General features: G+C 37.8%; 2 protein-coding genes across 11 annotated transcripts; both read left to right on the top strand.

The window, feature by feature from the left end:
* Positions 1 to 8,739: 8,739 nt before the first annotated feature.
* Positions 8,740 to 18,917, top strand: LOC109014310 (nuclear pore complex protein NUP93A-like). The gene is made up of 15 exons (XM_018996727.2): positions 8,740 to 8,912; positions 9,878 to 9,969; positions 10,084 to 10,150; positions 10,971 to 11,030; positions 11,907 to 11,996; positions 12,398 to 12,661; positions 13,056 to 13,151; positions 13,236 to 13,370; positions 13,731 to 13,784; positions 13,893 to 13,976; positions 14,695 to 14,781; positions 15,027 to 15,929; positions 16,979 to 17,160; positions 17,731 to 18,022; positions 18,552 to 18,917. The coding sequence occupies exons 1-15, from the start codon at positions 8,811 to 8,813 to the stop codon at positions 18,627 to 18,629; spliced, it is 2,586 nt and encodes an 861-aa protein (XP_018852272.1). The 5' UTR covers positions 8,740 to 8,810; the 3' UTR covers positions 18,630 to 18,917.
* Positions 18,918 to 19,614: 697 nt separating this feature from the next.
* On the top strand, positions 19,615 to 26,968 carry LOC109014311. 10 transcript variants are annotated; one of them, XM_018996734.2, is made up of 7 exons: positions 19,633 to 19,731; positions 20,343 to 20,410; positions 23,589 to 23,742; positions 24,147 to 24,299; positions 24,386 to 24,517; positions 24,986 to 25,372; positions 26,646 to 26,968. In XM_018996734.2, the coding sequence occupies exons 3-7, from the start codon at positions 23,696 to 23,698 to the stop codon at positions 26,782 to 26,784; spliced, it is 858 nt and encodes a 285-aa protein (XP_018852279.2). In that variant the 5' UTR covers positions 19,633 to 19,731; positions 20,343 to 20,410; positions 23,589 to 23,695; the 3' UTR covers positions 26,785 to 26,968. The 10 variants fall into 10 exon arrangements, with proteins under 10 accessions (XP_018852281.2, XP_018852279.2, XP_035544370.1 ...); XM_035688477.1 differs by having other exon boundaries at positions 20,343 to 22,600; positions 24,158 to 24,299; XM_035688473.1 differs by having other exon boundaries at positions 20,343 to 22,600.
* Positions 26,969 to 27,469: the final 501 nt, after the last annotated feature.

Raw genomic sequence — 27,469 nt, 5'->3', positions numbered from 1 at the left:
TACAAGCTATTATATTTTTCTTCTGCTAGAACCATACAAAAAAAATTAAAAGAGGTGTTGTATGTGGGAGGATAAATATAATTTTTTTTAATTAGATACTAAGTATAATTATTCTAAAGAGTTAGGTCTTGTTTGGATAGAAATCAAATTTTATTATATCATTAAGTCGGTGTAAGAACATACAATTTATTTGTTTTAAAAGATAATATTTGATCTGTAATATTTAAATTTAAAATTTATCTTTTAAATAAAGTTTGACTACAAAATATTATTTTATCTTTTTCCTTTTTTTTATAGATAATCTCATTTCTTTTTGGATATTTTATAATTAAAAATTTTTATTTGCAGTCTTAAGTACAGTCTACAAATAAGACTCATTTGCAGTCCTAATATAAGAATAGACAAAATTATCCCCATTTTTTTTATCATAAAATTGACCAAAACACCCTTATTTCTAAAACAAGCCAGAAATCTGAAAACTCATTTTGATTTCCCGCTCCCTCTTGCCGTGCATCTGGGTCCTCCACTGCCAATCGTCCCACTGCCGTGCACCTTTAAACTGCCCCACTAAGCAATCGCGGCAATCTTCTCCTCCACTGCGCAATTTTCTGACGTGTCTCGCCGCAACTTTTACTCACTCCACTCGAGCGGTTCGCTTCGCTCAGAAACCAGAACCCTTTTGATGTTTCTCCCCGAATCTACCAATCGGCCAGGGTCTTCACTAGGCCTTCCAGGTACGAGTCTGAGATCAGAGAAAAAGGAACCCACATTGTACGCTTCCATTTCCAGAAGCTCAATTCTTCGAAATTTGATTTTGGGGATGCGCAATTTCACGTTTTGGTCAATGGGTTTGTGGTTCTGAGCGATTTTATCGGTGGGGAGGTAGTAATCCCTAGGGTGAAGGAGTACCGTATCTGGGTTGATACTGAAAAGCTTGTAATCACGTTTATTCCTGCTAAAAGGACTCAATTTGCTTTTTTGAATGTACTTGAAATGATTTTTCAGATAGTTAAGTAAAAGTGAATAAATATAAGATTTATTTAAAAAAAATTAAAATTTTAATAATAATTTTTTTAAGAAAAAATGACTGTATATACTTAACATTATATGTAGTATTTTTTTTTTTTTTTTTATAATCTGGGATCTGAGGAAGGAAGATCTCTCTTTAGAAAGAAGAGACCAAAACTTAATAAAACATTGCCATTTCATTATTAATAATTTAATGAAACACTGCATTTTATTTAGGCTTGGAAAGCAGTCACCATATGTGACTGCAATAAGAATTACTCGGTAGCATAGCTCCAGGCTCCAGTTAGGGCTGAACAAAAAGCCCGTGCACCCGACCTGACCAATTGTATATTACTCGTTACCCATTTTAAAAACTAAAAACCCTCTCTCACGCCAAAACCTCTACCCCTCTCTCACAACTCCGAAACTCTGCTACTCTCTCGCAACTCACGCTCTCTTTCGCAACTCACTCTCTCTTGCAACTCGCAACTCGTAGCTCTCACCTAGTCACTCTACAACCATCGAAGGTAAGGTTACTATGGGCGTTTTTGTGAGATTTTTGGGTGTTTTTGATTTTTGTGTGTATTTATTCCAAGATTGGTTTTCAATTTTTTGTGGGTGTTATCCAGTTTAAGATAAAGCCGGTGTTTTTGTGGGTGTTACCTAGTTACCCAGTCTTGGATAATAGGGTTGATTTGTATGAATATGAGGGTGTAAGAGTTCTCTCGTGAATGTATGTAAGGATGTAAGGATGGAAAGAAATAGTGATGAAATGGAAGTTGCAGGAAGTAAATGAAGATGAAATGTTTGATAAAATGGCACTGAAAATATCAGATTGCCAATAGGGTGCTTCGAGGGCTCCCTCAACCTCCAAAATGATTAAGTCCTTTACAATATTCCAAATCCTCTGTGTGTGGCTCAGGACGTGAATAAAAGGGTTGCAGCCATAACAAACTAGTCTAATGGCTATGCAACACGTGTAAAGCAGAATAACAAACTATGGTTGCAACGGAAAACAATTAATAAGCGCAGGAATAACAAAAAGTAAACGACAAGTAGTTTATTATTGCTGAACGACTGGTAGCTTCTCTTCTCAATTGATGAAACGGTGTGCTTCAACTAATACGGTGCGTTCTGAGTTGCAAGACTTAAGATACTTCCAGACCATGCTTCAGCCCGACATACTCTACTCCTTAGGGTTGCTTCCTCTGATCTCTCGGTACCTTCTTCCTCGTCCCTTTCGAGAGTCCCCTAACAAGCCCCATCCCTTACAGCACCTTGCCCACAAGGTGTGGGTAAAGGTTGCGCAACCTCCACAGGGATTCCCACGTATTATTTTTGGCGTCCATACCCACCCATTTGATGAGAGCTTCAGTGATAGCTCGATTACCCATCTTCTTCATCCTTCGTGTTACAATAGCTTCCGGTTCAGGTAAAATTTCGCCCTCCCCGTTGACTGGTGGCAGTCTCGGCAGTGGATCGATGTGTTCACCCAGTTTACGTTTTAAGCAAGAAACGTGAAAAACTGGGTGTATCTTGGAACCGAGAGGGAGATCAAGCCTGTATGCCACACTTCCGATTTTTTGGTTGATGCGAAAGGGCCCATAAAATCGTGGGGACAGCTTGAGATTTCTTCGCGTGGCCACTGATTTCTGTCGGTAGGGTTGCAATCGAAAGTAAACCCAATCCCCTTCTGTGAAATGTCTTTCCGTTCTTCGTTTATCTGCATACATCTTCATTCTTGCTTGTGATTCCTCAAGGTTGTGTTTGAGTATTGCCTTTAGTTGGTCTCGGGTTTGGAGCAAACTGTCTACTGAGTCATTTAGGGAAGTACCGGGAATATAGGAGAGGAGTTTAGGGGGGCAGTACCCATAGAGAGCTTCAAAAGGTGAAATCTTGGTAGAGTTATGATATGAAGTATTGTACCAAAACTCTGCCATTGACAACCATTGAGCCCAACAATTTGGTTTAGACCCTGCATAGCTTCTGAGATAGCCTTCCAGTGTTTTGTTAAGTGTTTCAGTTTGGCCATCTGTCTCGGGATGATAAGCTGAACTGTAGTGTAATGTGGATCCTTGGAGCTCAAATAAGGTCTTCCAAAAACAGCTGAGAAAAATAGGATCACGATCTGAGACTATGGTCTTGGGAAGACCATGAAGTCTAAAGATCTCTTGGAAAATTTTTAGGGCCACCCCAGCAGCTGTGTAGGGGTGGGTTAGAGGTATAAAATGGCCATATTTGGTCATTCTATCAACCATTACCAGAATAACGTCCACCCCTTTAGATTTAGGCAAACCTTCAATAAAGTCGAGTAAAATAGCCTCCCAAGCCTGGTCAGGAATAGGGAGTGGTTGCAGTAGGCCTGGATACAACACAGTTTCTGTTTTGTTGGCTTGACAGATGTCACACTCCCTTACTACCTGTTTGATGTCCTTTTTCATCCCTCTCCACCAAAAATCCCTCTTAGCTCTTTTATAGGTTCTAAGAAACCCTGAGTGTCCAGCTTGAGGATCATCATGTATAAATTTCAACACCTTTGTCTTGAAAGTAGATTGCTCATCTATCACAATACGCCCCTTTTTTAAGATTAATCCATGCTGTAGTGTAAGCCCTTTAGGTACTTCTTGGTTAGCATTGAACTTGGCCAGCAGTCCTTGTAAGTGTGAGGAGGTGGCATAAGTTGCCTTCAACTCTTCAATCCATGTAGGAGTAGGAAAGGTAATCACGGCCAAAGACCCCTCCTTGGGTATGTCACACTCATGCTTCCTAGACAAGGCATCAGCCACCTTGTTATCCTTCCCCTTTTTATATTCAATGCTAAAATCATAGCCCAAAAGCTTGGTGATCCACTTTTGCTGGGCCACCGTGCCCACTTTCTGCTCCAGTAAAAATTTTAAGGCTTGCTGGTCTGTTTTAACTTTGAACACTTGACCCAATAAATAAGGTCGCCATTTATGCACAGCTGTGACAAGAGCCAGGAGTTCCTTGTCATAAGTGGACAGATTCAAAGTCCTTCCCTTTAAAGCCTTGCTTAAAAAGGCTATAGGTTGTCCTTGTTGCATGAGGACAGCACCTATACCCCCTCCACTTGCATCACACTCCAAAGTGAAGGGTTGGGAAAAATTAGGCAGCCTCAAGACTGGAGGTGATGTGACTGCAGTTTTAAGCTCCATAAAGGCCTTAGCAGCCTTTTCATCCCAAGAAAAAGAATTCTTTTTTAAGAGGTGAGTGAGAGGGGCTGCAATTACACCATAACCCTTGATGAATTTCCGATAATACCCAGTTAACCCGAGAAAACCCCTTAGGGATTTTATATTTTTAGGCACTGGCCAGTCTAACATAGCAGCTATCTTTTTAGGATCAGCTTTAACTCCAGCCCCAGTGACTATGTGATCCAAATATTCGACCTCAGGAACCCCAAATAGACATTTAGATCTCTTTGCATATAAACAGTGATTAGCAAGTGTGTTCAACACCTGCCTTAGGTGATCAATGTGTTCCTCCATACAGCTGCTGTAAACCAGTATGTCGTCGAAGAACACTAGAACAAACCTTCGCAAAAAAGGTCTAAAGACTGCATTCATAAGACCTTGGAAGGTAGATGGTGCATTGGTAAGCCCGAAGGGCATTACCAAAAATTCATAGTGGCCTTCATGTGTTCGAAAGACTGTCTTATGGACATCGTCAGGAACAACTCGTATTTGATGATAACCTGCCCTTAGGTCGAGCTTAGAAAAAATGAGAGATCCATGTAATTCATCAAGTACTTCATCAATTACTGGAATTGGAAATTTGTCCTTTACAGTCACTTGGTTTAGTGCCCTGTAATCCACACACATATGCCAGCTACCATCATTTTTTCTGACCAAGAGAACTGGTGAAGAAAAAGGACTGATGCTGGGTCGGATAACCCCAGTTGTGAGAAGTTCAGTGACAATCTTTTCTATTTCAGCCTTCTGATAATGATGGTATCTGTAGGGTCTAGTGGAGATGAGATTAGTGCCCTCCTGCAGCACAATTTTATGGTCATGGGACCTACTTGGAGGTAGGCCAATAGGTTCCTGAAATACTTTGTGAAACTGTTCTAGCAAGTGGTTAATTGCTGGGCAGCAAAGCTGAGTTGGTTCTTCTCGGTTAACAGCCATTAATTGTAGGAGAATGCCCCTTCCTTTGTATAAGGCAGTGGCTAAGGATTTATCCCCCTCATTAGTGAGTGTAGATGCTCGAAGTTGGATCCCTTTCAGCTCAACATTTATCCATTCCCATAAGAACTGCATGGTTAAACATGAGAAATCCCAAGTAATAGGACCCAACTCCCTCAACCATTGAATGCCTAAGACATCATCACAACCAGCTAAGGGTAAAACATAAAATGAAGGCCTGAACCCGAACCCTTGCATAGATGTCAGCACCTGACTACAGAAACCCTGACTTTGTAAAGTGTCACCATTCGCCACCTTAACTGTTATCTGGCCAGATTTGTCAATAGGAAAAGAATTTTTTGAAACCACTGATGGATCCAGGAAGTTGTGTGTGCTTCCTGAATCTACCAAGAGCACTACCATGGTGGACCCAATTTGAGCCTGCAATCTCATGGTTGTGGGACATGGGGTACCAGTAAGGGCATTTAGGGATATCTCAGGCTTAAAATCAGGCTGTTGGTTAGGCATGTTATCAATTAATTCAGGAGAATCATAGAAAACATCCTCATCAAGATTGTCATTTACAGCATGCATAAAGTAAATTTTAGGAGACTTACAAACATGTGTTGGGTTCCACTTATCACCACAATGAAAACATAATCCCTTGCGCCTCTTTTCATCCATTTGCATTGAATGAACTTTGGTTGGTTGTGCTACTGGTTTAGTGGGTCTGTTGAAATTGCTAGCTGTGAAACTTCCTTGTCCCCCATAGAAAGTCGATGAACTGCCTTTATCTCCCCAGATTTTACTTGATTTTCCAGAACTAATCAAGTATTCCTCCTGAATCCGTGCGAGGCCATATGCTGCATTCAAGTTGACGGGGTTGAACATACGGAGGGGAAGCCGAATCTCATCTTTGAGGCCGCTGAGGAAGCAGCTTAACTTGTGAGAGTCAGGTAAGCCTTTCAATCTATTAGATAGAGCTTCAAATTGACTTTTATAAGCTGTAAGAGAAGCTGTTTGTTTCAGCCTTGTGATGGCCTCCATGGGGTCATCATAAGCTGTCGGGCCAAACCTCATTTGAAGAGCTTCAGTAAACGTCTGCCAACACTGAAATTGTCCAGTATCAAAAGCATCTTGATACCATACCAAAGCTTCCCAACTCATGTGATAAGAGGCCATGAGAAGTCTATGGCCAGGAAGTGTCTGGTGAAATTCAAAATAATGTGAAGCTTCGAAGATCCAACCTGCTGGATCTTGACCATCGAAGTGGGGGAACTCCAATCGGATACCCCTGGGCAAGGGTTTGCGGTTCTCCTGATTTTCATGTTCATCATCAGTATGAAGTTCACGTTGTGACAGCTGAGCTTGGATCTGATTCTGTGCAACCAGCATCGTTCGCATCATGTTATTCATTTGTTGCATCTGTTCTCTTAATTCCAGTAGACTCTGCTCGTGATTAGCTAGCATTTCTTGTGTTTGCTGTTTGGTGGATCGTGTATTTTCTGCCATGAGGACCGTAGTCTCTTGATACCACTTGTAAGAGTTCTCTCATGAATGTATGTAAGGATGTAAGGATGGAAAGAAATAGTGATGAAATGGAAGTTGCAGGAAGTAAATGAAGATGAAATGTTTGATAAAATGGCACTGAAAATATCAGATTGCCAATAGGGTGCTTCGAGGGCTCCCTCAACCTCCAAAATGATTAAGTCCTTTACAATATTCCAGATCCTCTGTGTGTGGCTCAGGACGTGAATAAAAGGGTTGCAGCCATAACAAACTAGTCTAATGGCTATGCAACACGTGTAAAGCAGAATAACAAACTATGGTTGCAACGGAAAACAATTAATAAACGCAGGAATAACAAAAAGTAAACGACAAGTAGTTTATTATTGCTGAACGACTGGTAGCTTCTCTTCTCAATTGATGAAACGGTGTGCTTCAACTAATACGGTGCGTTCTGAGTTGCAAGACTTAAGATACTTCCAGACCATGCTTCAGCCCGACATACTCTACTCCTTAGGGTTGCTTCCTCTGATCTCTCGGTACCTTCTTCCTCGTCCCTTCCGAGAGTCCCCTAACAGAGGGACGTAGAAAAAAAAATGGAAAGATTAAAAAGAACATTAATGACTAAGATTTGAAAAAAGAAGAAGGAAGCATTGAAGATGCACCTGATTTTCTTTAATATTTTTCCATATCCATATCTGTGAAATTTGGAAAAGGTGATTGCAAGAAAAAGCAGAGTAATTTTGTTTGGTTTGAGTGTGATGAACCAAAGGTATCCAGCGAGGCAGGCCGATTGAAAATATATGAAAATTTTCAGGTAGATTGAACCCAAGGTAGAGGTTGTCATGATGCTCTCTACTCTCTTTTTGGAGTAATTCTACTCTTAAGCCTTTTGTGTCTCCAACACCACACACCTGGATGATGTGAAGTTATTTTTATTCTTTTTTTACCCACCCCCTACCCAGTCGCCCTCCACACCCAAAATCCTCATGGACTTCTTTTTATTTATTTTTTCCCCTCCCTTCTGCGTTTTACCAACCACCCCCTTACCCAGGCACCCTCATCATCCAGGTGACCCATTCACTCCAAGGTTCTCCCTCTATTCTCTGCAGTATATTTGTGCCCAAATCCACCTTCGCCCTTCCCTTTGGAACTTCCACTTCAATTGAAGCCTCTTCAATCTTCCACATTGCTGAAATTCATATATACCCACATGAAAGTTTCAAACTCTCTCCTGAGATCAGCTTTATAATATAGTTTCTTCTTTTGACAAAATCAGTGCTGTTAGATTTGAATGATGGCTCAAAAGCATTTACACGAGCTATTGAAAGAAGACCAAGAACCATTTTTTCTCAAGAACTACATTTCTAACAGACGCTGCCAGCTCAAAAGGTCCTCTCCCAAGACGCAGTTACAAGTCAAGAAACAAAAACCCATCTCCGAAGAAACTTTCACAAAAACATTTCAAGCATCAACATTTCATTTTATTCACTTTTAGCTTCCACCTTGCAGAGGAAAAAAAATCAAATATTTCTATAAAAAGTTACGATTTTGTATTTGAGGAAAACCCAAAATATAAATCTATATAATGCAAGAGAGAACCTCGAAGTCGGACTTGAATGGGTCACCCGGATGATTTGGGATTTTGGGTGTGGAGGTTTCCTGGGTAAAATGTAGAGAGGTGATAATCTGGGATATTGGATTTTTTAGGGAAGTGAAACGAACGTTTTGAATTGGAGACACAAGGGGCTTAAGAGTAGAATTACTCATCTTTTGGTATCTAGATAGAGCTAGTTTCAACTAAGGAGAAGGAAAAACAAAAACTGTCCAGGTAGAGCTAACATAGGAGAATGTAGAGCTATTTAAAAAAAAAAAAAAAGGGTCACAATAAATGGGTATTCCGAAATCAACTTCGGGCCGGATAATCGGGTATCGGCCAATCGGGTAAATGAAAATACACTGAAATCGGTCGGGTCGGGTCTGGAAACAGTCATGACTCATGACTCCAGGCTCCAGCAGTCCAGCGTCATTATATATTACTGGAGTTTTTCCTTTTTCTTTATTTATTTATTTATTTCAAATTTTAGGGCTTTGTAAAGCCAAGCTACCAAAACCACTTTCCCTCTCGTAGAGTGGGAGCTAGTAGCATTAGCAATGGCGAATGAACAAGGCATGAGTGGCTGGACCGATCTGCTCCACTCCTCAACGAAGCTTCTTGAACAAGCCGCTCCTTCCGCTCAGTTCCCTCCTCTTCAGGTTCCACACTTCGCCTCCCTTCTCTCTTTCATATTTTTTTTTTCTATTTGGTTCTCAAGAGAGCGTTGTAAATTTAAGGAAGAAAATATAAAGGAACTAGAGAACATTATTGTCGACGGAAAATTGTGAGACACAAAATGTTAAGTCCTGTTATTCGTTTTCAAGAGATAATTATCTGAGGCTTGAAGCTTTGCTTGGCGTGAAGAGGAATGTATTGAAATAAAGATATTTGAATCGAGTTGGAGTTTATAACGTTCTCCAGCTTCGAGAATATAGTTTTTATACTTATTTTTCTTTGGTTTCTCATTTTTCCATCCGAGAAATGTAGGAAATGAAACAATGATGAAAATGCTTAGAAAATCCCTGCTTATATGAGCCCAATCGACTACTCAGGTTCATCTCTCACTTATGATTTTGCTTAGTTCATTTTCTAATAAAACATAGGAGAGTAAGGGCATTGAATTTTACTTAGTCCATTAGAGTCAGTGGAGTCGAATCTTGATCCAGTTGAGTTAGTTATGTTTCATAAAGGACTCGGTATTCAGACCAAGATCCTTATTATGCTTTTTTTTTTTTTTTCCATCTTTCCAAAAATTTTCTTCCTGTTGATAAGAAGTAAACTCAATTAAAATAATTTGAATTGGAGTTTTATGTTCTGTTTTATCCACCCCCACCCCAACAACACACACAGAGACATCACATGCTATGCCAAATATGCATATAACAGTCAACTAGACCAAGAAGTATGGTAATATAGTATAGATATTTTTTAACTTAACTTATCCAAACAAAACTTAAGGGTTCCTTCCTCGCAAGAAATTTAATTTTGCACATTATTTCTTAGAAAAAAAAATTAGTTGATATTCCTTAAAAAAAAAAATAGCAGATGAAAGAAACAGGTCATTTGGTCTCTGTGGATCTGTGCTTCTTTTTTTCTTGTCTCTAATTATTTGTCTCTATTTCAGAGAAACTTAGATCAGTTAGAAGCATTATCTAAGAAGCTCAAAGCCAAAACCCTACGAACTGAGGCTCCTTCTCAATCTATTGCTGCCACAAGGTACCTATATGATGCCTGTTGTAGATGTCGCATGCGATTCTCAAGCACAATATCAATTCAACCTGCAGGAACAGTATCTGTCTTCATATACTCTCTCTCTCTGTGCATTAACAGGCTACTTGCGCGAGAGGGCATAAATGCAGAGCAACTTGCACGGGATCTGAAGTCTTTTGAATTGAAGGTGGCATATGATTTATGTTCTACTTAATGTATAATAAAATAGGCTTATTGGCTGCAACTGGTAATTGGGAAGTACTTCTCTCAAATACAAACCATTGAGGCCAGCTCATTGATGTGATTAAGATGAAGTTATTAATTTTAACAATTTCTCTTGTCAGGATAGGTATCACATGTGCAAAACTGTATATGTCTAAGGGCTTTGAACTACTCAATTTTTAAAATTTGCTTTGTCTGCATGCTCTCATTGAAAAATTTGTAGCTTAGTTCTGTATTCTTCATAAACCGTATCTTTGAATCCTACTCAACTCTAGAAACCCATCTTAGTATGAGGCATGAAGAGATTAGCAATTTTCTTGGAGAAGTATATAGAGGAGAAAAGTTGCCCTAACTAGGCATTTTACTCATATACGCCTCCTGTGTACTTGGGATTGGCCTAGCTTTATTGATATTAATAAAATTTTTATGGGGGAGAAAAGTCTGAAATTTGACTTCTATATTTTTGTTTCCATTACTTCCTAGGGGAACTTTTATTTAGGTATAAAATGATAAAAGAATTATCGTCTTGGTGGATATGTGTTGCATGTATAAAATAGGGACGAAACAGATGATCAGGTATTAAGCATTATTTCATTGCTCAATTGTTAGAGAGTCATGGTTCTTTTGTTTTTGAGATGGTAACCACAATTTTAAATTCAAACGTGGGAGTTAATTCAAATTCTCACCTTGTAATTTGTTAATACAATTCTGTTTTGTGATTACTATTGTACGTCTTAGCTCATTATTTGCTCTCTATTGTTTTATCTTGTACTTATTATGTGAAGACAACATTTGAGGATGTTTTCCCTGCTGAGGCAACTAGTGTCGAGGAGTATTTACAGCAGGTAGTCTTTCTGTCTTCAAGGTTGTTTGCTATAAGTCTGAATATGACTTTTTAATCTTACCATTGCCATCATGTCATTTCAATTTCTTTGACTTTTGGATTACTTTAAAGATGATTTGACATGCTTATTTGCTACATATTACATTGCCTGGTGTGAAATATATATTTTGTTGGCTTTGAAAGTTTTGAACTGAACAGAAGGAAAGTACAACATATTTAGAAATCTTCATGCTCATGATGATTATTATAGAGTAACTTGCATTCTACTTCAATAGTAACATGAAGCAGAAAGTGGGATTTGGCATGTTCTTTAAATAACTGACTTTTTGGAAAGCTATGCAGTAATACCCTGGATTTAGTATCAGAGTGTGGTAAATGAGATTCCACATTGCTTGGGAAAGAGGAATTCTTGTGGTTGATAATGATTACGAGGGACTCCAATTGTAATATTGATTAGTCATTTTGGAGTATAAATCTAGATGTGGCTTTCCTAGGGCCGTTACGAATGCTATCAAAGTCAATCCCAACCAGAAGCTTGAGACTTGAGCCATATCATCTACTGATTGTCTCTTCTCCTTATTCCAACCCCCTCACCTCTTCCCTTTCCCATCTCAAACTTGCAGTCCTGTTGCAGTACAGCTTTATTTTGAGCAAGATGATTCTGATTTAGTTTCTTGACTACTTTCTTGTAAGGACATCAAAATGTATTCAGCTGCTACTTATAAAAAAAAATGTATTCAGCTGCTTTTCACATGCACTTTTACTTCCTATCTTCAAGAGAGCGTGATACAGTTATCTTGATATGCTATGTGTACATGGATTGTGTCCTTATGAGCTATTAATGATAGTTTTCTTTATTACTCATAAAAATTCTCAGGTTCATGAGATGGCAATGGTTTCAGCCATTCAGGAAGCTCAGAAGGATAACCTTAGAAGCTTTAATGATTACATGATGAAAGTTTTGGAGGTTAGTTTGAACCATTGGATTCATGGGATATTTCTTTAGCTTCAGTTAATGTATTCTTATATGGTGGGATACAACAGTTGGCTTTTTCCAAATTTGCCGTTTTGGGAAGGATGATATTATGGAGATCATCTTGCTGGGTTATCCAGTAATGGAGTGTTCATCATGGACAACTACTGATAAATCTTTTTTTCCCCCTTAACTCACTGGAATTTTTTTTTTTTATAGGTAATAAGAGATTTTATTCTAAGTAAATAGGCATAGCCCAAGTACACAGGGAGTATACATGAGAATACACCTAAATACAGACTAAAGCAAAATATAATTAAACCTGGTTGTGAGCTGATTTCCTCACTTATTGTGCTTTGAGATCTGAATCCTGTGAATAAGAATATTTATGACAGGAGGACTGGCAAAAGGAAAAACGTGATTTTCTTCAGAGTTTAAGCAGAATTTCAACATTGCCTCGGGCTAACGTGATGAATACTAGGGGTACTCATCCAGGTCAAATTGTGTCCATTGCATCTAACCCTCAAGTTTCACCTGGCCCATCTACCATGGATCTTGTACCTCTAGGTAACAAGCCTATCCTTGAGAAAAAGGCATCAGTCTATGCTGAAGTTGTGAAGAATCTAAATAATGCAAGGGAGCGCGGTTTGCCATTTAAGGTAAGAATGGTATTGCCTTCTAAATACCGTTTCGCATGATGAAAGACATCTAAGCTTGAGTGGCCTGATCGTAGTTATTTTTGGCTTAATAATCAGCTATATATTGGCAATAATGGTCAAGTTGCAATACGAAGATATGTTATCAGCTTAGCACTTTTTTTTATTGTTATTGTAAGTAATGAAACTTCATTAAAAAGTGAAGGTACACAGTGCGAAGAGAGAGAGTAAGTTTAACGCTTGCTAGAATTTATTTTGCAGCATGTCAGTACTCAGATTGTGATACATCATACCGGCCATTCATAGTTATCCGTTTTGTTTCAATGCGCATTAGTGCTTAGGTTGTTTATACTTAAAAGTTAGCTTGGTGATGTTTACTGATTATTTTTTTTATTAGCCCGCTACAGCTTTCAAGGGCGCTTATGAAAGTTTGGGCCTTGAGGGATCTAGTGGAAAATCTGTTAACATGCAGAAGATCTGGCACCTCATTCAGGTGTATTGCACTTAGCTTGTCTAGTATATTCTGGTCTGTAAGCTTGTTGTCGCATATCTCATCAGTATTTCCACATTTTGACAGATGTTGATGGGTGAGGATTCAACTGTGCAACGAAATGTTTCAAAAAAGATGTCATTAGTCATTGGTGCAAGGCGCCACCTGGAATGGGGGCATGAGAAATATATCATGGATACAATACAAAGTCATCCTGCGCAGGTAATTTCGTCTTGCATCTCATATCACTGATGGTACTACTATTTGCAAATGGAATTTTGTGAATGAATGCTTATGTGTTTTGTTATGGTTCTATTTTTACTTTTATCTGGTTACTGCTTATCCCTTTTTTTGTCTGAACTCTTAACTTCCATCTATTGTTGCGTGTTCATATGAACTTCTTTTCTTATGGTTAAAAAGCTTCTTTTTTCCAATGTTTCTTTTGCAACTGTTCAAATGTATGAAAACCCAAAGTAAAATAGCTGAAGATGATAGTTTCAAAACTCATGCTTGGTAGTTGGCATGCTGTTCTCATGAAAACCCAAAGTAAAATAGCTGAAAACTTCCTTTGATCTCATGTAGGCTGCTCTTGGTGGAGCTGTTGGAAATTTGCAAAGAATTCGCGCCTTTCTTCGGGTTTGTTAACATGTTTCCATTCTAATTTTAAGGAGTTGCATGTTGTGACACATTATTATCCTCTCAAAAGTTTATTATGTTGTCTAAATTCCCTATGTTTTTGTGCAGATTCGTTTAAGGGATTATGGAGTTCTAGATTTTGATGCTGGTGATGCTCGTAGACAACCTCCTGTTGATACCACCTGGCAGCAGGTCTTGTATACTTCCATCCGTGTTTCTAATTTTAGCTTTCTTTTCATTAATCAAACTTCTTGTTTTCATTTATGATATGGAAGAAAGTTTGCTTACTTTTCCCCTTGAGTTTTTCGTGATTTCTCAAATTATGTTAAAGTTCAAGTTACACATAAAGCTAATCGGTTTCAAATATAAAATGAAATGACACAATTTCCTTGCTGATATCATCACTTGAAGTCATCCATTTTTATGATGGCTAAGTGTGGTCAAAGAGCTATTTAAAAGCAAGATGTCTGGTATTGGTAATTTGTGCATATAACATTTATGATCAGCAGGGTTTGCATTACACATTTCAAATATATTTATTTTTGATTTTCCCATGGTTGGTCCTTCTAAGTATAGTGAAGTTGTTTGAAACTTTTGACCTCTGATCCTTAAGGCTATCTTGCTTTGAGAGAGACTTAACTAAATCAGATTCAGAGCCGCTTCAATCGGTTAATTATTTTCTGCGCCTTCTTCTTTTCATGTGTAATTCAAATAAATTGTGGGCTAGTTTTTAGTGTGTCCTGGTTCTGTCACTGTTAGAACAGTTAGCAAGTAAGGGTTACAATGTGCAGTGCCAGCATTGGAAATGAATGCACCAATTAAAAAGAATATTGTAGTTTTTTAATAAACTATTTTTTGCCCAATTTTTGAATAACTCCATTTTATACTAAATCTACTCTCTGTGTGACAGATCTATTTTTGTTTGAGAACTGGATTTTATGATGAAGCAAGAACTGTTGCTCTGTCATCCCGTGCTTCACACCAATTTGCTCCACTGGTATAGATTCTGTACTGATTATGAATGAGATGTACTTATAAAAAAGAAAAAAGAAAAAAGAAAAAAGAATGGGACTTTATTTTATGCTAAAGTGCACCTTTATCCATGTGGTTGAATGCAGTTCTATTTATAGTCTTTGGGTTTCAAATTTTCTAAGCACAGGAAATGTAGGTGTAGTCTACCCTATATTTATTTTATGACTTTAGTCGTCCATTCTTCCTTTTATTTATTTATTTTTTTGACAGCTTACAGAGTGGACCAATACTGGAGGGATGGTATCATCCGGGACTGCAGCTGCTGCATCAGATGAATGTGAAAAAATCTTAAGACTGGCTGATCGGGTGGGCCGAGCGGCATATGATAAGAAAAAGTTATTGCTCTATGCTCTCATATCTGGTTCTCGCAAGCAAATTGATCGTCTGCTTAGAGATCTACCAACTCTGTTCAACACTATAGAGGATTTCTTATGGTTCAAACTCTCTGCTGTACGGGACTACCCAATTGGAGCCTCATCCATTACTCTGAATGAGGGGTTGGTACCATACAGTTTGGACGATCTACAGGTCTACCTGAACAAATTTGATCCATCATATTATACAAAAAATGGAAAGGACCCTTTGGTATACCCTTATGTTTTGCTTTTAAGTATCCAGTTGTTGCCAGCTGTCATGTACTTGTCTAAGGAAACGGGAGATGAAGGATATAACATTGATGCTGCCCACTTTTCAATTGTGTTGGGAGACCATGGGGTCCTTTCTGAAGGTGCCAGTGCTGGGCAAAAACTGGGAGTGATGGATGCTTATGCTGAGGCGTCTAGTATAATTCGGCAGTATGGATCTGTATACTTGCGTCTTGGAGATCTATCAATGGCATTAGAATATTATGCACAAGCAGCTGCTGCGGTGGGTGGTGGACAGCTATCATGGACCGGAAGAGGTAACGTGGATCAGCAAAGGCAGAGAAGCTTAATGTTGAAGCAACTTCTTACTGAGCTGTTGTTACGGGACGGTGGGATCTATCTTTTACTTGGCTCAAGAGGTACAGGAGAAGAAGGTGAGTTGGGAAGGTTTTTGAATGATGCAAAAGCTAGACATCAATTTCTGCTTGAAGCTGCTCATCAGTGTCAGGAAACTGGGCTTTATGACAAAGTAATTTCATCTCTTGCCTTATTCAATTTCTTTACCTCTGGAGTTTCTTAGGGAGAAATTGAGACTTAATTTTATCTGCATTACCTTGGTATTAGTCATTCTCAAGCAGCCCATTGCTTCTTCCTTTTTTTTGATTAGCACCGGGTGTCCGAGAACAGCGTTCCTACTAATCCCAGGGGTGCACAGACTCTCGGTAAGGAGTTTTTCACAAGTGCACCTCGGTTAATTTAAGAGGAAAATCCCTTAGTCCGATGGTCCCTAGAGATTGTTTGCACCCAAGGGGATTTGAACCTTAGACTTGGGGGGAGCATACCCTCAAGCCCAAGGCCTTTACCACTTGAGTCAACACCTAGGGGTTAGCCCATTGCTTCTTCCTATCAAATTAGTTCACTTTTTTGGTCAATTTAGATATTTAATTTCCATAGTCTACTACTTATTCTTAGAGGTGGGCTATATTATGTTTGATCTGCAAAAGGTGCTGGTACCTTTTGGCAGGAATGACTTCACAGTCTAACTATTCTTCAGAGTTCAGACTCCTAGATGAAGTGTTGATTATTTGTTGACATTTTTGTATAGGTTAAAAATCTTAAATGCATTCTTAAGATGAGATGAGATGAGATAAAAGTTGAAAGTTGAATTAAATATTGTTAGAATATATTTTTTAAATATTATTTTTGTTTTGAGATTTGAAAAAGTTGAATTGTTTATTTTATTTTGTATGAGAATTTGAGAAAGTTGTAATGATTAGATGAGATGAGATGAGTTGAGAAGTTTCCTGAAAGCAAACGAGGCAATTTCGAATGGTAAGCATTAGAGTTGTAAAATTTTCCTTCTCAGGTGTTTATGTCCCAAAAAGCTTTGCTTTCTCCTGTTTGCCCTTGAAGTTTAACTTAGTTACGGTCTTATTCATGTTTCTACCATCTTCAACTGCTGATATTTCTTTATATTAATGGTGTTGCTTAGAGTACTTTATTACCTTCTTCAGTGTGTTTTAACCTTATGTTTTGGTCTTGTTTTGTCCCTTCATTTTGATAAAAAAAAAATTCCAGTCTATAGAAATTCAGAAGAGAGTCGGGGCTTTTTCACTGGCACTGGATACCATCAATAAGTGCCTCTCTGATGCAGTATGCGCCTTCTCACATGGTAGATTAGATGGTGATAGCCGGACTGCTGGCCTCATCCATTCTGGCAATGAGATACTGGAGACATATAAATATTATCCTGAAGTCAGGTTATTCCAATTCTCATAATCTTGACATGTGCTTTTCTTGATGTTAGTTGTTAGTCCCCAGCCAATGTTGTTCTTGTGTTATTGTCACCTAAGTTTTATGGTAGATTGTGGTAAACATTTTCAAGACAGACCATTCTCAAACATTGCTAATGAGTCTCTCTCTCTCTCTCTCTATATATATATATATATGTATATGTATCTCTATTATATCTTTATGTCTAATACCTTCACCTGAATCAGTTCCTGAAAATTTGTTTAAAATTAATGTCTGAAACTATTGGCGTCACTTATAATATATATATTTACTTCAAATATATATATATATATATTGTAACTGTTGGTTTGATTTCTTTTTCTTTTTTGGCTTATTTAGTTAGCATTGTTGAATTTTTGGGAAGCTCAAAAAGTTGAAATTGTGGTAGTAAATATGAAAGGCATTGTTGTAAATCCTTCCTAGTCTTGAACCGTTGACTGTTCTTGTTAATACTCTCTGTTACTTTTGTATGTCATGGTTTCATTTTATTTCACGTAACTTTTCTCCAACTGAAGATCACTTGAATATCTGTGCAGTCCTCAAGAGAGAGAGCATGTTTTGGGGCAACAAACTGTGTTAAGACAACTTGAGGCGATATTATCAATCCACAAGTTGGCAATATCGGGCCGTCATCTAGATGCTTTAAGGGAGGTTGCCAAACTTCCATTTCTTCCATTAGATCCACGAGTGCCAGATATTAGTGTTGATGTGTTCCAGAATTTATCTTCTCATGTGCAAGCTTGTGTTCCGGAACTTCTGAAGGTTGCTCTCACCTGCCTGGACAATTTGACAGATACTGATGGATCACTCCGTGCATTGAGGGCTAAGGTATATAAGTGAATACATTCTTCTGTTATCTTTACACTGTTATCCACAGATTCCATTTCTTTAGATTACAAATTTTAAGCTATTCACGGTGGCCATAAGCAAAACAATAGTTGGTGAGAAACAAATATTACTATCCTAATAATTACCATATATACACTAATACTATACTGACATGTTGGCTAGTTGGAGTGAAACTTTTTGGAGGCATAGCAGTTGTGAAACGAGGAATGTTTGTGGATGTGGTTTCTTTTCCCAACTTTCTAGAATGTGTACTCTTTTTTTTTTCAAAAAAAAAAAAAAAAATTCAAGATTTTGTGGAGCTTCTGGAATATAGAAATTAGTTTTTATTTTATTTCTGACAGGGTGCCTTCTTTATACATCGCATGTATACTTAGCAACCTGGCATTTTAAAAACTGAAAGCAAAGGGGATTTCTGAAGTAATTATTGAGGCATAACTGATGTATCATCATGTGCGTGCCGTGCCGTGCCGTTCTTGTTAATGATCCTTTTTTTTTTATGTCATTGCAGATTGCAAGCTTTATTGCTAATAATTTGAATAGGAATTGGCCTCGTGATCTGTATGAAAAGGTCGCCCGAAGCTTGTGAAGCACACAAAGCATAGCCAGATTGAGATGTCCCGATCCGTTCTGGCAAATTCAATGGTGTATCGGATTGAGGCATCGAGTTTGTAGCTTTTCTGTAAAGATAGGCAATCTTACCGTGCTGACCAATGTGGTGTGAGATGTTAATACATACGTTGCTTATGAATTTCTTAGCACTTTGTTTTAGCTGACTGGAATCTGCACCCAATTTTTCCAGTTCCATTTTCTTTAGTCGGTTGTATTTGTGTAAGAGAGTGAGATGAGAAAGATGAAAAGAGGACCATGTTATCAACATGCCAAGAGTGACCTCCACTGGGACTCGCAGGATGATCGCACCCTTTATCCTGTGAGGAATACCCCCCCGCCCGCATATGCGATTCCACAAATTTTGTTAGATTGACACGTTTGGTAGCGAGTTATTCTCAGATATTCTGTGAATAATAGTAAAAATATAATAATAAAATATTAAATAGTAGTGAATAATAATAAAAAGTAATAATAAAATAATGAATAATAGTGAATTAATGGGCAGTAAAATATTCTGGAGTTATGAGCGTTGGCTTGATGACTGTATTGAGTGTTTAGAGGTAAATCGAAAAACTGCTAAAATGGATGATTGAAAAAATAGCACTTTTTTCTTTTAATAATTTAATTGGTCCTATAACAATATCCAAACGTTCCGACTCAGACTTCTACCAACCAAAGCAAATCCCCGTCAGCATATACATGGCTCGGCCCGATAACCATCAAAACAAAAGCCTATCATATTGGGCTTCAATTCCGTCCAAAAAACAAGAAAATCAAAAGAAAAGATTGGAATAAAGTGCAGATACTATCGACTCGCAGAACCGCTTTGGAGCGGTTGGGCTGATGTTATGTATTTAACAGCCCTCAATTAAACTCTGCCACGTAAGCAACTCTATCGAAAGTTGGATGAAACTTATCACACCAGAATAATATTCATGAACCCAACGGGTTTCTCTTATCACACAAACTTCATTGTTCTATTTCGTTCATCAAGCCGCCACAGCTCTTATCACACCCAAATTCCGTCGTTTGGGAGTTGGTTATCACCGTCGTCTGCCATCCCCATAGCCACTTACATGGTAATCTTCTAATTTCTATTTTTTTCGTATGGGTCTGTATATTGCAACATTTGAAGTGCCCATCCCTGCCTTGATTTCGTATAGGTCTGTATATCGCAAAATTTGAAGTGCCCATCCCTGCCTTGATTTCGTTTGGGTCTGTCGGTTTACTTGATTTTGGGTTTGTCACAATGAAGAAAAAAAAAAAAGTTCTTTTGGGTCTATCAGTTTATGTGAACGAGAGAAATATAAGAAAAGTTCTTGTTTAAGGTTGATGTCAAAATGGGAAAAAAGAAGAAGAAGTTTGTTTGGGTCTGTCGGTTTATGTGAAGGAGAGAAATATATGGCAGTGGCATGCCCCTAATCAGAAAGTTCGTTTAGCTTCAGCTCCATTTTACTTGATAAATGAGAAAGTAGAGAAAGTCTATGCCATTGAATGCTTGATAATAATTAAACTAACGCCAAGAAATGCTCCGTTTCAATTTTCAATCCTTTTTGTTATTTTTTTATCCGACAACATAACGCAAAATTTGAATTTTTAGTGAAGTTGTTTAAGTGCAGTATGAAATTTTTTGTTGTCCTTTGTTATGTTATGGATAGTTAATTTAACCCTCTTTATTTTGATATGACAGAAAGAATACAGTAGATTGTGAGCTTTGAAGAGTGGAGTGGGTTGAAGGTTTGAAGAGTGGAGTGGATTGTGAGCTTTTCTTTCATAGTCTTTAATTGAGAGTGGATATAACGGAAAGTGAAACCTTAGTGCTTTATGTAAATTTGAATGTTATGAAACGATCAAGAGCTTTTAGTTATTATTCTATGTAATGCCGAATGTTTTGAAGCTATCTTTTTATGTGATTGTCTTGATCTGGTATTTTTTATGATTTAAAGCTTTGCTGTCCAGATTGTGTTCGAAACATCTATAGCTAACATTTTCATAACATATCTAAAAACATGTACAAAAAGAATGCAACATTCACTATTTACATAAAAAGAATAACATTCAACATTTTCATTACATTCAGATGGAAAAAAGATTAAAATTCAATATTTTCATTACATTCAGCTGGAAAAAAGATTACAACATTCACCACATGTCCATTACATTCATTACATTCACCACCACATGTTCATTACAATAAAAATAACCCATGACAACAACAATACTTTCAAGGTTCTACTATACTTCTTCTCTATTGCTTTAAATTTGACTTGCTCAATCGCAACACGTTCATGAAGTACCCTATTGTTCATTCATTGCGCTAACTCCAACATCATCTTACAGCAATATGACATAATGGAAACATCTGACTGAAGTGAATTGGATGCATGGTAAATTTGCTCACAACAGGGAGCTGAAAAGCTTCATTCTTCATCCCCTTTTAAGCACGTACGTTAATACACAGTTGACATAGACTGCATATGGTTGGCGGGTGCTAGATCTAAATGGCCCTTTTCCAAACACAGAAAACAATTATCATGTGGTAGAACATCATTTGAACATCAAAACTTGAGCACTCCAACCAAAAAACAACTTCTAAACACAAAAAAATAAAAAAAAATGCTGCATTGCTCCCCCTGGTTTGCAAAGCTAGTAATCAGAAAGATATAAAGGTTAGTGGTCAATTCAAAATATTGCTCAAGGTGCTTACAGGATTGCTAAAGACTATTTTGTATCTTGCACGTATAATAAGACAAACAAACATTGTGTTTGTAAGCAGCAGTTATCTTGGTTAGTAAAAGCTGAGACTTTTATTCATAAAAGCTGAGACTTCTATTTAAAAGCAAGCATAAACTTCATAAGACACCTACCCAATAAAATATACATGAGTTATGTTAGTTTACAAATCTTATATGCATCACTAATTCGTTCTAGGACCCTTGCATTATATTCATAAAAAAGAATCAAAATACCAATACATATTAGAAAGTCTCTGCTTGTGGCGGGTTTCTATGTCATGGGTCATGTAAAGTGTCACAACAGTGTAAAGTGGGTCGTCTTCTTCATATAAGGGGACATACAACTCATAAGCATTTTGGGTAAATATTGGTAGTTCATTTTCAGGATTAAAAAACTCTAGCTTTTCATCCAATACCTCATTTGAGCTTTTCTTCAAACACCTATTGTGCTTTCCTTTTAATTCATCATCGCAGCTTCCTCTCAACCATTGCAATTCCTGGATACAAACATTCAACACAGCAGCTTCTTACATTCCTTGCATTCCCTTATTAAAACAAAACATTCCCTTATATGAGCACAGCGCAACCCATCAATCCGAAAATAGATCCACTCTCAGTCTTTCATACGTACATAATGCAAAAATAGAGTGCATGGGTTGCGTTGTGAATGTAACAAATTCAGCTTGGATGCCTTGGTGCCAACGCGAGATTACCTCTTAGAATGTGCCGTCTTCAATGTGGTCCGGAAGAACAAGAATTGCAGAGCTCAAAGCTGGGTTGCGGAGATGAGTGTGGGCGAGGGTGTTTGAAGAGTTTTGCCGAGAGGTGGGCGAGGGGAACGAAGAGGACAATGAGATCTGAAGCGTGATAGGTGTTTCCTGCTGGGGTGCGGTCACATTGCAACTCAAATGGAAAGCGTACGTGGCACTAATCTATTAGAAGGCTGTTTTTTCGGGGTAAACGGTCGGACTGGTTATAAGATTTTCTCATCGACTCGACTCTCTGAGTTTCCCTCGAAGTTTTGGATCAAACAAGATCCTTGAATTTCCCATTGGTTATGAATGGCTCGGCCCATTCGATTATTGTCTTCTTAATTCCTACCGGATGCTTTACTATTGGTTTTCTTCCTGTAACAATCTCTAGCAGAAGAATTCCAAAACTGTACTCATCACAGCTTTCGGAAACCTTCACCCGCGCCGCCGACGACTCCGAGGTTCTCTCTTTCTCTCTCTCTCTCTCTCGCACTGCACATGGCTGGGTTATTTTTAAAACATGACAGATTTATATGTTTGGGTTTTCCTCAAACACAAAATCGGAGCTTTATATAGAAGGATTTGATTTTTTTTAGTATTGCTGTGGTTTTGAGTACTGCAAAGAAAAGCGACCTAACATGAAGGAAGTGGTTCTGGGATGATTCGGGATATTTGGGGGGGGGGGATTGTTGTTCGGGGTAAAACGCACGTTTTGAAAAAACAATTAAAATAAATCCACCGGAGAAAAAAGGGCCTAAGAGTAGAATTACTCTACTCCTCTACTCATGTCGTAAAGTTTATGTGATCAGCCACGGGAAGAGGTTCGGAACTCATTTCTCTTCCCCCGCACAGGTCCTCTTCCCCCCTTTCCCTTCCCTGACCCCCTGCAGACAGACTCTCAGTGCCGTCGTCACAACCATAGCCGACAGCCCTCGCCCAGGAATATCACTCTCTCTCTGTCCACATTCGAGTTGCCCTAACTTAGAAAAATGCTACTTTGCCCCCTCATTTTTTACAGCTCATGTATTTTAATTTTTTTTTCTTTACTTAGTAGTCACGGAAGTAACTATTAATTTTTTTTTTATATTTTTTTAAAAATGTTTTAAAATGATAAAAAAATATGAATAAAAAAATTGAAGAAAAATAAAAAGAGAATTTTGACTAGCGGTAAGGTTGAGTGGTGCATTCTGAGCGGCAGAGCAGCACCGCTCTATAACTTATAGGTCGTTGTCGGACTGGGTATAAGAGAAATTAGGCTTGGTCAAATGGTCGGTTAGGCTTGGTCAGCAGGGGTATACACCATAGTTGAGTTTGTGACTGAGTTTTGTGACTGGGTATACACCATAGTTGAGTCGGTTATGCTTGCCAACTGGATTTTGTCACTGGGTATAATTTTTTATGCTGGGAATAATTTTTGGTAATTTTTTAGCTTGCTCTTGTTGGTTGCAGACACTGGGAAATAATTGGGAGCATTGTTAACTTTTGGAGACTAGATTAACCTCTTCGTCAAAAGAGAGCTCAGTGAAATCAACGAAAATAATTCCCTCAATCTCTGGATGGGGAATTTGTTACCGTTGGATCAAAAGGGGTCAAATTCCACCAAGTAAAGCCCTCTCTTTCTATTGTTGGGTGCAAGTGAAATGACTTGGCCGTCTTTTTTTATTTTATTTTTTGTGTAGACAGCTAGGCTAGATAATGGATAGTCGCAAGGAACAAATTGCAGTAATAAAGACACGGTCGGGGTCTTTCTTACCCTGTTTGAATTGGTTTTCTTGAAATTTGTTAGTTATTTGAGTTGTTAATTCTTCTTGTGTGTGTGTTCCTGACGAATGAGTTCCCAAACTTTTTATATATCACATTGGAGGGTTGAATTTGTATAACTTTTTGTTGGCAGCTCGTCTATGTGCTTTCATCATGCTTCTGTAGTTAGTTTACATGACTTGGTGATTTGTTTACGTGGAAAGTTTTCAAATTGGTTTAATACTAAGTGTACAATTTGTTTCTTAGGTCTTTGAAAGGTAGAATGACGGAGGCTGTGGATTGGGAAAGTTCTTCAGGCGGGGTGAGTGAAAAGGAGGCCTATTTACAATATATTAATTACGATGATGACAATGAGGAACATCACTTTAAGTCTTGGTTTACATCAAAGATGCAGTTTAGGTATGATAGAGCTTTTGAGTAGAACTGACAAAAAATAAGTTTGTTTTGTTTATGTCTTAACTTTGGGTTATGTCTACTATTCTCAGGAAAGATAAATCAACAGCCTGTTGGATTGATGAAATTGGAATGGCTCAGGTTGTAGAAAACAAGGGTAAAATGTGGAGGACAATGGGGATAGTTCGTGGCGGCAAGACTTATTATTCAATTGAGGAAACTTTGTACGTGAAATGTAGATTTTTTAATCTCTTATTGCCTTTTTTTTAAGAATCAGATCATTGTTTATTTTGTTGATACTCTTGAAACCAGGATGTACTGGTCTTTTCCGTAGTTCCTTCCATTTCCACTCATTTTTCTTGGTATACTTATTTGTGGGACCCTTAACTTTTTGAACATTTATTTTCTAATTTAACATTCCCTAGTGTAACGCAGAGGTGATATTTTTCTTTTTGTCTTAACAGAAAATATGCCTAAAAAAAAATTGAGAAGACAAAAAGGTCAAAGGTTGGGGGAATACCTCGATATCTTTCAATAAATTCATTAAAAGTACAATCTTATCCAGTGAGTTTCTCACAATTCACTGGATGAAAGGCAGTGCTCATTAATTGTCCTTCATTCTGTGTTGCATCTTTTTCTCATTCTTTGTTGAGATGGAATCATTTGTGAAGGGAAACTTCTTATTTTGGTAGGTTTTTGATGGAAATAGGGGCATTGCTTCTCATGGATGACAATGATACAAGTCTTTCAATAAAGGATATATATGCCAAGGTTAGTGGATGCGCTTGGGAGCTGTTTGAAGTTTATAGGCACCTGAAGTCCCTTGGTTACATTGTCGGGCGGCATGGCATTGCTTGGTCTACAAAGGGTGTTAAGAGTAGCTCTCAAAGTGTTTCTCTTCAAGGCTCTCCACAAAGCAGTGAAGTGGACGTAGAGCTAAAAGACGAGAGGTCCATCATTGGACTGTTTAATGGTTTTCACATTAATGAAGCAAGGGCAGTTTTTGATGTCTATCTCCCAAACAGCAGGTTTAGAAAGTCCTCTCCTGGAAACCCAAGATTTGTGCTCTGCTTAACTAGGTAATCATATTTGGTATTTTTTTAACCTTTTCCTTTTGGTGGTTATTTGCAAATTACTGTTCTTCATATCATCATAAGATGTACTTGGGCTATGCCTCCTTTTTTTATGAATAAAATTCTTGATTACCTATAAAAGAAATCATATCATCATAAGATTTGTGCTTATCAAACCTTTCAATGAGATAAGGCATTTCTTTTTTCAAGGTCTAGAGTTTCAATATCTTGACAAATTTACTTGGAAATGGACTTGTGCTTTCTCTGCAATCGTAACATATGAATCAAGATTATTTTTTATAAGTAAATCAAGTTTTTATTCCTGTGTGCTTGTTGCTATGCCTTTTTCTATCAACAAAGTTGTATTCTTACTTGTCCAATAAAAAGGGTAAAATAAGTTTTTTGTTAAATCAAATACTAAGGCGTAGCCCAAGTACACATGGAGTGTACAAGAGAGGAGCATATGAATCAAGATTTTTAATTTATGCTTCTCTTGGAGTATATACAAATAGGTTATGTTATTTTTCCCTCTAGACCTTGGCTTGGGTGGTAAAGTAGCTTTCGAGTAGTTATTTGGTTGTTATTTTAGCAAGAGAAAGCAAAAGGGAATACCCAACATTTCACTAATATAGAGTTCCATTTAGCGGTTGTGAGCGGTTTTTTGGACCTGTTCCATCCTAATTTGTCCTCTTTCTTGGTTTTGTTGGTGGATTGGTCTTGCATGCTGATTTTTTGGACTTGGAAAAATTTATGGATTGCATTTGGTTAAATTAAAGCGATAAACAGTACTGGCGAAAGAGATGGGCAGTTCTGCTGGTTGAACCTGTGCAAATACTATGCTTTAACTTAACTTTCCGCTTCCACTAAAGACCCTCTGAACGTAGACCTAAAAAAGCATTTAGGTAACTGTGCAGATGGAAAAAGAGAAATGACAGCATAATATTATCTTGTGCGGTTTTTGAGATTATAACATTAGAAATTTTCATCACATTGCATCTGATGTAAAAAAAGACTATAAGAGTCTTCTGGAAATTGGCATCCCGAGGAGGCGTCTCTTTATCATCATGGAAAAGTTGTCTTAATCCACAAAATAATTGTAATCTCTGCTTGAAGAAGATCAACTAATGTATCAAAATTCAAAAAATTTTTTTTTTTCAATTTTCATTTGGGCATCCTTGCTTGTTCTTTCCAGTTTGCTTTGAAAGAGATCTATGTTCACACTTCTATCAATGGATCTGCATAAGCTTCTGAATTCCTCACGACTTGCCTTCTATTGTAGGGGTGATCCACCATCCATAGCAGACGTTGAAGTCCTTGAGAGGCAATGTGGAGGCTTTCCTTTGCTGTTTTGTCATGTAGAGTATGGACGAGTGTGTTACTTTTCCTTTGAGGTTGAGGAGCTTCCCATCTTACCTTGACTCTGCCATGCCAGCATGGATGCGGTGATTAATAGGTACATCCAACAGATAACGAGAGCTTTAGTTTAAAGCAAGGTTAGAGTTATAAATGTTTAAAAAGTAACATGCATGCACTGTGCTGTAATGATATTTGACATTCGGTTTTATATATTTTGATTGAGAAAATTTGAGCAATTTCGGTTTATATAGTCTGTACATCTACTAATAACTTGGTTCCCCAGAGAAAAAGAAATGTAGTGCCTTCTTTTTCCGCCGCTTTCTTCCCATCAAACGCTACATATGGTTGTTATTGTGGCTTTAACATACTCCTAATTAACATGAGCGAGTTTATTTGGAGTGGAGCAATCAATCTGTTAAGATTGCAAAGACAACTTGAAAAGTGGAAGTTTTTTTTTTTTTTTTTTTCTTCTATGAATACGATTTTCAGAGTAAATTCGACGCTTTCCCAAATTATCTTCTATAATTGAGTACGTGCCATACAGCCATATGGGTACATTTTGGATCCCATAGTGTTCCGGAGAATTTATGAGGAAGTACATGTTTGATCCCATTTATGATTTACTGATAACATCAAAGGACACCGAATGACGCAGATAAGCAGACCCGCCATGTCCACATAGCTTGCAATTGTTCCAAAAAAATTGCACTTGCCTCTGAATATTATTTTATATCCGCCCAGGTAAAA

Source organism: Juglans regia, chromosome 3 (genome assembly GCF_001411555.2).
Source record: "Juglans regia cultivar Chandler chromosome 3, Walnut 2.0, whole genome shotgun sequence".
Taxonomy (NCBI): domain Eukaryota; kingdom Viridiplantae; phylum Streptophyta; class Magnoliopsida; order Fagales; family Juglandaceae; genus Juglans; species Juglans regia.
Note: the sequence above shows the minus strand (reverse complement) of the source record. Positions and strands in the feature narration are given on the sequence as shown.